Source organism: Marasmius oreades, chromosome 6 (genome assembly GCF_018924745.1).
Source record: "Marasmius oreades isolate 03SP1 chromosome 6, whole genome shotgun sequence".
NCBI classification, from domain to species: domain Eukaryota; kingdom Fungi; phylum Basidiomycota; class Agaricomycetes; order Agaricales; family Marasmiaceae; genus Marasmius; species Marasmius oreades.
In genome coordinates, this window is record NC_057328.1 from 2,646,936 (window position 1) to 2,655,705 (window position 8,770).

At 47.2% G+C, this 8,770-nt stretch overlaps 4 protein-coding genes across 4 annotated transcripts; 3 read left to right on the forward strand and 1 right to left on the reverse strand.

Annotated features, from left to right (window-relative positions):
• Positions 1-476: 476 nt before the first annotated feature.
• E1B28_010333 (uncharacterized protein) lies at positions 477-2,206 on the forward strand (the record flags this gene model as incomplete). Its single annotated transcript, XM_043155290.1, has 3 exons — positions 477-1,529; positions 1,584-1,783; positions 1,837-2,206. The coding sequence occupies 3 exons, from the start codon at positions 477-479 to the stop codon at positions 2,204-2,206; spliced, it is 1,623 nt and encodes a 540-aa protein (XP_043007755.1).
• Positions 2,207-2,546: 340 nt separating this feature from the next.
• E1B28_010334 (uncharacterized protein) lies at positions 2,547-4,047 on the forward strand. Its single transcript, XM_043155291.1, has 7 exons — positions 2,547-2,686; positions 2,766-2,994; positions 3,054-3,193; positions 3,250-3,324; positions 3,379-3,487; positions 3,546-3,771; positions 3,826-4,047. Exons 1-7 carry the CDS (start codon positions 2,588-2,590, stop codon positions 3,923-3,925), a joined length of 978 nt encoding a protein of 325 aa, XP_043007756.1. The 5' UTR covers positions 2,547-2,587; the 3' UTR covers positions 3,926-4,047.
• On the reverse strand, positions 4,022-5,881 carry E1B28_010335 (uncharacterized protein). Its single transcript, XM_043155292.1, has 9 exons — positions 5,812-5,881; positions 5,500-5,755; positions 5,370-5,444; positions 5,047-5,309; positions 4,691-4,983; positions 4,572-4,627; positions 4,378-4,508; positions 4,103-4,324; positions 4,022-4,046 (listed from the first exon to the last, which is right to left on the reverse strand). The coding sequence occupies exons 1-8, from the start codon at positions 5,849-5,851 to the stop codon at positions 4,143-4,145; spliced, it is 1,296 nt and encodes a 431-aa protein (XP_043007757.1). The 5' UTR covers positions 5,852-5,881; the 3' UTR covers positions 4,022-4,046; positions 4,103-4,142.
• An 826-nt stretch (positions 5,882-6,707) lies between these two features.
• E1B28_010336 (uncharacterized protein) lies at positions 6,708-7,785 on the forward strand (the record flags this gene model as incomplete). Its single annotated transcript, XM_043155293.1, has 4 exons — positions 6,708-6,819; positions 6,881-6,979; positions 7,037-7,435; positions 7,502-7,785. The coding sequence occupies 4 exons, from the start codon at positions 6,708-6,710 to the stop codon at positions 7,783-7,785; spliced, it is 894 nt and encodes a 297-aa protein (XP_043007758.1).
• Between the last annotated feature and the right edge of the window lie 985 nt (positions 7,786-8,770).

An 8,770-nucleotide genomic window follows, 5' to 3' on the forward strand; every position in this document is an offset into this window, starting at 1 on the left:
TACGCAAGGCTGATTGAAAGCGTGCCGATCATTCATAACGGATAGCCGAGTTTCCTCACTTGTTTTCGCAACCCTTTCCAAGAGTCAAGTGGAACAAGCGAAACTGCTCCCTGCGTTTCATGATGACCTACTGGTCCGAGGACCACGAAACTCACCCTCGCCCCCTCCCTTAACATTCCGAGTAACCTTTCGTGTTACTCGGGAACCAACCTGGAACCTCGTGTGACGAATACAGTTCGACGTCTCGTCTGCGTCTTAGGAAGCTTTTACTATCAGTGTTACGCCTGAAAAACGCGTTTGTCACAAGTCACGATTTAGGGTCGGCTCATGTTACCGTGTTGTCGGACGATCATAAGCTCTTACCGACCTCGAGGATACCACGAGCACCTCGGTACATAACGCGAAAGAGCGATATAGGCGGGACGCTCAACTCTATAAATGTGGCACGCAAAATATGCTCACCATCCCCTTCCATCATGCCTGCTCTTCTGCTCGACCCAAACCATCATTATGAACTGCCGACATACCCTCCACGACCACTCCAGTCACGTAGTTCGAGCACGTCCACGAATGACTCCGGTGTAATTCTAACGCCTGGAACGTCACCCACTCCGTCCGCTATCAATGCGGATTCTCTACTTCCCGTTTCCCCTCATCGTGGGCTTCGAACGATTTCTTTGTCGACTGAACGCAGTCATCCTTCTGTTGAACGTTTTCGCCATTCATTCCCGCTATCCAACGAAGAGTCCTTTTCCTTGCAAGGGTTTACGAACTCGGTGTCTTCCATTCCCTCGCTATCGAACACCGCACCTGTAACGGTTCTGAAGAGCCAGCCAATTGTCGCACCTTCCCTTTTTGAATTCCCTATAAAGGATGACGATGGCCCTTGTGACCCAACTTCAAAATCGTCCTCCTTGAAACGAAAGTCAACTGAACTATTTGACACACCCTGTTCTGGATCTCCGTCTGGGTCAGTAACCAGATCCGTAAGCCGAGGCCGGTCTATCAAACGCTCAATCAAGTGGGTATCTCCTACTGGCTCTTCCAGCCGTGAAAACTCGCCTAAGCACATGTTCAGTGCAGCCCTCCATGAATCATCGTGCCGTTCAGTATCTCCCATACCTGCTAGCTGTTCGCTTCTCATGGCTCCCGAGCCACTTGACTCTACACCATCGTTACCATCGTCACCAACCCTTTCATCCTCTCTGTGTTCATTACCTCTACCTGAGCTTTCAAAATCTCGGAGTCCTCCGCCTCTTATATTTGAACCACTGCCCTGTACGGCGTTACCATCTGTCCCACCTATCGGCACGACGAGCGTCATTCCAACTCTTTCCCCCAGAACCATTTTCAACGGGCTTGGTTACAATAATACTCTTCCTTCTCCACCTAAAGCTCTACCAAGGAGTAACCCATTACATTCTCACCAAGGGAGTAACGGGATACTTCGCTTTCCGGAATCGCCCCAAACAACAGAATTATTTGCTAGTTCGAGTTACTACTTCAACGATGGTAACGTAATTTTTCAGGTATGGAACGTTCTCATCCTTTCCTCTCGTTTGCTTTATTCATTTACCCGTTAGGTTCGCAACAAGTTGTACAAAGTACACCGGTACTTTTTCGAACAGAACTCGTTGACGATGACGGTCATGATCTCTCATGTTCTCGAGAGAGCAGCTCTGGTGAGTAGAGGGTCGCACGTAAATGTTGCGAATTTCCCCGTGATGCTCCCTGACACGGACCCCGTGGATTTCGAGCGTCTATTATCCATATTTTATCCGAAGTGAGTGCGATCTCAGATGCGAGAGTTGACCACTTTGAATGTTGCTACATTAGAGACTACTCTCAACACGATGCGCAAACAGTCGAAGACTGGACGTCTATCCTGCGTGTTTCCTCGCGATTCGGGATGACGAAAATACGCTCGCTAGCGTTGGATAACCTCTATATGACCGCCAACGCTGTCGACAAAATTGCATTGAACAATGAGTTTCACTTTGATGATGTTGAAATTGAGGATGAATGGGTGTTCGATGCGTATGCAGAGTTGGTGACAAGAGCTGAACCTCTTACACTCCAGGAGGGGGAGAAGATAGGGATGAGGGATGTGATAAGGATTCAGGCGATGAAGGCTGCTTTGATGAAGGACCTGAGGAGGTATTTGGATGCGGATAGAGTAAGGGCAATGGTGGAAGCTTATTTGTGATCTTACCGGGTGTAGAATATCCTTTGTCTCTGGCACGACGTGGAGATTTACCGAATTCAAGCATTATCATTGGGGAACGCGTGTCCGAGTCCGTGATACGGCTCCCGGTCCAGGACATCTCGAAGTTACTATTGACATAAAACAAGACAGAAAACGTGTTTCTTGGGATTTCATGCTTCACACTAGGTGCACAATATCCTTACACGCGTCAATTATGTATGTATTATTGAAATCGGAGCGTAAAGCGCGTGTATGCTCCACGAGAAGCAACTTTTAGCCGGACCGTGAACTCGGGCCGATGAAATAAGAGAATCGGGTGGGGTATAAAAAGAGGAAAGCCTGGAGATCGATATCTCCACTTCTATCGTCACATCAACCACCATGTCCTTTGCAAAGACCATTACTCTTTCTACAGGTGCCTCGATTCGACAGATTGGTCTTGGAACCTGGCTTTCGCAGCCCAAGGAGGTTGAAAATGCTGTGAGTTTTCAAGTAGCGTCGTCCTACGCGTCTATAACGTGTCGATCGTATTGTGCATCGTGCTTAATTATGTTTCCAGGTCGAGATTGCCGTTCGCCACGGTTATCGCCACCTCGATCTTGCCGCCATCTACCAAAACCAGGATGAAGTCGGCGCTGCTCTCAAGAAGGTCATCCCTTCTGTCGTCAAGCGAGAGGATCTTTTCTTAACCTCCAAAGTCTGGAACACCTCCCACAAATCTGAACTCGTCGAGAAGGAGCTCGACAAAACCCTCTCTCAACTCGGTGTTGATTATCTTGACCTCTATCGTACGTTTGTTGTTCCTTCCAGTTCGTGTATGTAATATGCTAAGGTTCGCATTATCCAGTCATCCACTGGCCAGTTTCTTTCAAACATGGCGACGACTACTTCCCAGCCGATCCCAAGAACCCTGGATGTGTCGAACTCGACACTGTCACTTCCCTTGTAGACACATGGAAGGCCATGATAGCTCTGCCAAAGTCGAAGGTAAGTATTACGCATATACCCTCTTTTACACGTTCTGATATAAAGTCAAAATGAAGGTCAGAGCCATCGGTGTATCTAACTTTACCATCGAGCACATAGAGGCTATCATCAAGGCTACCGGTGTTGTCCCCGTGAGTATCAACCAGCCATGCAATTTATGATGATCATATTGATGACTTCTGTAGACTGTCAACCAAATCGAATCACACCCACTTCTTCCCCAAGACGATCTTGTTGCGTTCGCCAAGGAAAAGGGCATTCATCTTACTGCATACAGTCCACTAGGCAACAACTGTACGTTTACTGCTTGCGTAAGGTGGTACTCGCTAACTGATAGCCGGTTTCTTTACAGTAAAAGACAAGCCCAAACTCACTGAGCACCCCAAGGTCATTGAGGTCGCTAAGAAACTCGATGCAACCCCGGCACAGGTCCTCGTCGCTTGGGGAACACGCCGTGGTTTTTCTGTTATCCCCAAGAGTGTGCAGGAAAACCGTATCAAGTCCAACTTCCAGCAGGTCGAGCTCAGCCAGGAGGACTTCGAAGTTATCTCTGCTATTGGCAAAAACAACCACACCAGGTACTTCGTGTGATTCGTTTTCCAAAACTTTGTTGCTCAGTCAGTTCATTACAGGTTCAACATTCCTTTCGGCTACACTCCTAAGTGGGACGTCAACATCTTCGACGAACCGGAAGAGAAGCCAGCCACTACCAGGCCTGTCCTTGGCATTTAGAAAGTGGCTGTTATCGAGGCATCACCGCCAGGGAAAAAAGGAAATCACCTAATGAAGTAGATCTTTGTCGGCTGTAAAGTTTATACCTCAGTTATTCACGATTGACTGAAGACAATCAGGTCTGCCCAGTAGGTAGTCCGGTGTGAGACAATAATTCAAGAACTACGAGGCACATACTGTTACAGTCCAAGATGGGATCGCAAAAAAAACAAACAACTCAAACAGTCTTCTTCGACTCATCATGTACCTCCCGTTTCACGATGAATCTGCCGTTGTCCTCTATTCGCTTCACGAGAACATCTCCGAAGGCTGTTGCCGGAGTCAAGATACCACCCCGTCTTGCACGCTCGGGGAGAGATTCGGGATCGAGGAGAGCAAGAGCACATTCTGCCATCCAGACTGCAGACCGATTAATGGCAGACGAACCAGAACGTAGAAATAGAAGGACCTACTAGGTGAAAGAAGATATCCAGGATCCCCTTTTCCGATAAGCGTCGTCGTAACTTTTACAGGGTTCGGATGGTTAACAGAGGTAGTTGAGGTTGTGATATTGATGGTCCTGAACGAGCCCTTTTCTAATCGTCTGAACAGAGCAATAGAATCGAGTTAATGTATCAAGTTGACGACGGAAACCAGGCAACTCAACTCATCAGAAGCAGTGCTCACGTTACTTGCAAGAAGTTTCCTAATAAGCCAACGGAACTAAGGGGGAAGAGAATAGAGAGATGAGAAACGGTTGACTGCATTGAAGTACGAGAAGCTTACAGGAGAAAAACCTAGTAACCCCCAGACGAGAGCTATAGTAGTAGAGATGATACTAGCACTTATTGCGCCACGTGCTTTCAAAAACTCCTCATAGACCATTGAAGGTCCATACCGATGTGTTGTCGTCGAGGTGTTTTTCTGCAGGAGTTCTTGTTCGAGAAGACCCCAAGACCGTTGAACGATGGATCTATTGGACCCCGACATGAACCAGAAACTTCCTTTAATGTATCTCGATGTGCCAGGAACCTGGATATTATACAGTAAGTGTGCTTGTGGAGATGGAGGTCCTTGTACTAATTGAGGCAGTAAAAACCATTGAGAAAAACTGATTTGTTAACTTTTGTATTACCGCTTACCGGGACTGAGAAGATAGTCACGCAAGGAGGCATTTCGTTCATGCGCTGGTAGCGTGCGCATGGCCATGGCACTGTCGAGGGTTCCGGCAGAGATGATGCCTTCAATTTTGTCGAAAACGGTCGTAGAAGACGCGATGTCCAGGGATGGATCGACCTCTTTCAAAGCCTTATTGGCAATGTACACGGAAAGGTCCGATGGAATAGAATCGAATCCACAAGAGGGAACAATTATAGAGTGCGTTTTAGTTGCCAGATAGTCATAACTAAACGTTTTTTTTTTTTGAGATTTCGATAGCTGTTTCAACATTTTGAACGGCACGTACTTGCGAATTATATGAGCTATCCAGAGTGTTTCTCCAGTAAGATCCACGTAATGAACGCCATTTTGTGCGCATGCTCTAAAATGTGTGGTTCATCGAATGCTTTCAAAGACGATAGTATGAATATGCGTACTTGACGACTGGCTCGCCATACTTGCTGTATGGCCCAACAGTGTTGATTACTATTCTTGTCTGCTGCATAGCTCCGTTAACCGCTACTTCATTCGTAACATCCAAAGAAACGAGATTGATATCTTGAGACAAGGACAAGTCGGAAACGAGAGCTTGTAATTTCTGTTTTGAACGAGCTGCTATAGCGAGTGTGAAATTTCTCGAGGTTCGGTCAACGTGGGCAGCAAGAAATTTGGTTACTTGTCGTCCCGTAAGGCCTGAAAAAAAGAATTTCAGAAAGTAAACTGGAGCTGTATGGCCAGAGAAAACGAACCGGTTGCACCAAGAATGAGGATATCTGAAGTTTTGGTCATGGATGTAAAAGGGTCGATGGTGGGGGCGCGTTAACGTTCACCTTCCTCGTCATCGACGCGTAACGCCGCAAAACTTGCCGGCACGCTTTATTCCCTTTTATCCCTCGTCCACGAGGCCCTTCGGTAATAATCTAACATTTGAATATCTGGAGGCATATTCACTCGAAATCAACCGAAAATCTTAGCGTACGGTATATCGCGTTTCTGGAGGTGAGGCACGACCCTTTCTAATACGTCCATTGTATTAATTCAACACCCAAGACGCCTCAAGCTACCAGCTACATACTACTACGTGGAGTTCATACAAGAGGGGAAGTATTGGGCTGGCAGCGGGCACACAACGAGATGAGGAAGTAAGACGCCTTGCATTCCAGTCTGTCTCTCTCTCTCACGAATGCTCTATCGTTGACAGTGTACCAATGACAGTCTGACACATTCGAGCTCAGGTTACGGAGTATGATACGTATATCAACGCCGGGAGGAATTAATGGGCCAGTTACTGCGCGGAACTGTGTCAGTGTTCCAGGGCTGTACGACACCTCGCAGTCTCTCACAGCGTTATGTCTTTCATGGATATTGGGTGGTCTCGGTTGACTGAAGATCGTCACTACATTGTGGTATTATTAGGCTGGATACGAACAATCCAGGTGGCCGGCGCTCTAGACAACACGCCACGACCCAGGACGGGTCTTGGTTATGTCTGAAAGTTGATGACATTGACAATGTTTGAACGATGCCACTTCGGCACTGCATTCACGGTCAATAATAAAACACAAGGATTCGAGCGGGGCTTATAAGACTCGAAGATTCCGAATTGCTTCGCTAAAGCTTTTTTTACTCCCCACTATTATAAGTCATGGGCAATCCCATCCTCAAAGCAACGAATGGTTCAGCCGCGCGTTCTACCAAACCAGAGTCAGAAGATCGCATAGACAGCCTCCCTACCAACACTTGGCGGCGACGTGAGGGTAAGACGCCATGGTTCTGAAGATATCTAGCTAATTCCTTAACCGTCACTGTGTTTTCTAGAACTTCTGAATATCCTCAGGAAGGTCTTATTTCAAGCAATTACGAGAATCAGCGTTGATTACAGCGACGTGAATGACGAGGAATGGCTCATTGAAAGAGGTAGGTGTCCACTGACAGCCATGCTCACATCAAACTCGTACCAATAACTTGTTCTAGCGGGTCATTTTCTCGAGATGTACAAGAGAGAGAGCTTGTGCCCCAACTTGACCACGATTATCTGTCAAATGCCGCGTCGCCATCCTGCCAACATGGGGCAAGAAGAAGAGCTGCAATACGCCTCAATTTCCGATTCTGAACTGAACGCTGCTGCTGCATATATTGAAACAAATGTAGTTGGGCGATTGGGTCTCAGCACCAACCCCGCTCCGGACTCAACGTACCAAATCAAACTGCACGCTACGTATCGAGACCTATACGGTCTTGATGATATGGGAGTTGCCTACCGGTGCTTATACAAGCAACGCCGGAGGGATGGAGGTTCTCTTACTTTTCGACGGGGTCACCATATGTCTTTCGAAGGTCCTGTTATTGATCACTGCGGAATGCTAGAAGGCTGTAAGTGATATTTCTTCCTCCCGTGCGATCGAAATGAGGCTATGTAGAACTCAACCGTTTTAATAGTGCGAAACCTCTTGCAATGCTACGACATGGCACTTGTGCTGAGAGGGTCGCTCCCGGATCTCGCAATGCTAGATTGTGAGCCTGAATTACAACCAAGCGACCGGCACATAACGAAGGCCGACCTATTGAGCGACTTCAGGTCCAGTTTAAAAGATTTTGCCATCACCCTCAGCTCTAGAGGGATTGTTACGCCCGAAGGTATTGCCAATGTGGAACTCTGGGATGAGCTCAGGTGTCTTGAAACTGGTAGGATTTCGCCACCTGTCAATAAAGTCCTTGCCTAATATCTTTCATTCAATCAGCTAAGAACATTCTCCGTACATTGAGACAAGATCTAATGACCACTTGAAATCACGAACAAAAAAGGTCGACATGTCTAAATTCCAATTTCACGGGCCTGAATCAGGACTCTATATACCCAATTTCTGTATCAAACATACCCAGCTGTAGTTTGTAGCTTAGACTGATGGACAATGAACTCTGGACGAATACTTGTAAATACATCTGAAGCTTCGATTCACGCGCTTTATACCCATTGACTGAAGCTCTGGTACCGGCAGGTCTTGAGGACCGATGTCATTGACGAGCTTACCGAGAGAAAGAAGTCACATACTAGCTAGAAGAGAGGCTAGAGACACCGATATTTGGAAGGAACTCTTTCCGAGCAGGAATTCTTTAAGACGGTCCGGTAAAATTCGCCCGTGACACACTTTCCTCGTAGTTTCTGTATTTGTCGATCGTTTAGGCAATGGCAGTGCGCCACAGAATATTCAAAAGCTTTGATGACAGCCTGAGAACGAGAACGGGTAAAGGAAAGGGGGGTAAAATAAGCTAGTCGTCAAGCTGGAGTATTATTCAGGCTCCTCACTGGTCGAGAGATATGTTTATTAAGCCATGCGTGTCACCAAGTGAGTAACACCCCGAAGAAGTCCATTGAGAAGAAAAGGATCCGATGAAGACCCGAGATAGTGACGTGAAGAGTGGCGGCGCCATCGGGAAGTGGCGAGTTGCCACCGGTGCCAACATGTTCGGGCAATGCTGGGTAATAAGGTCGGGCGGGATCAGAGGTGCCGAGGCACACCGCAAAAGAAAAAAAGAGTCATTGTTGTTGACAATGACACTGTGCCGTGGACTCGAGTTACATTGAAGTCAGAGTGACTGTGCCGTCCGTCAAGCCAGTATAGTTGAGGTCGAGAAAAGCTGAATGCTTGAAGACAACTCCGAATCGCCAGTTCTTTCAGATATCTATAGTCTTGGGGGCTGCGGTGA

Coding starts and splice junctions, on each gene's coding strand:
- E1B28_010335 (XM_043155292.1), bottom strand. CDS start 5,851: ATGACCAAAACTTCAGATATCCTCATTCTTGGTGCAACCG. Junction 5,445..5,499: donor TATGGCGAGCCAGTCGTCAA/GTACGCATATTC, acceptor CACACATTTTAG/AGCATGCGCACAAAATGGCG. Junction 5,310..5,369: donor ATAGCTCATATAATTCGCAA/GTACGTGCCGTT, acceptor AAAAACGTTTAG/TTATGACTATCTGGCAACTA.
- E1B28_010334 (XM_043155291.1), top strand. CDS start 2,588: ATGTCCTTTGCAAAGACCATTACTCTTTCTACAGGTGCCTCGATTCGA. Junction 2,995..3,053: donor TGATTATCTTGACCTCTATC/GTACGTTTGTTG, acceptor CGCATTATCCAG/TCATCCACTGGCCAGTTTCT. Junction 3,194..3,249: donor TAGCTCTGCCAAAGTCGAAG/GTAAGTATTACG, acceptor GTCAAAATGAAG/GTCAGAGCCATCGGTGTATC.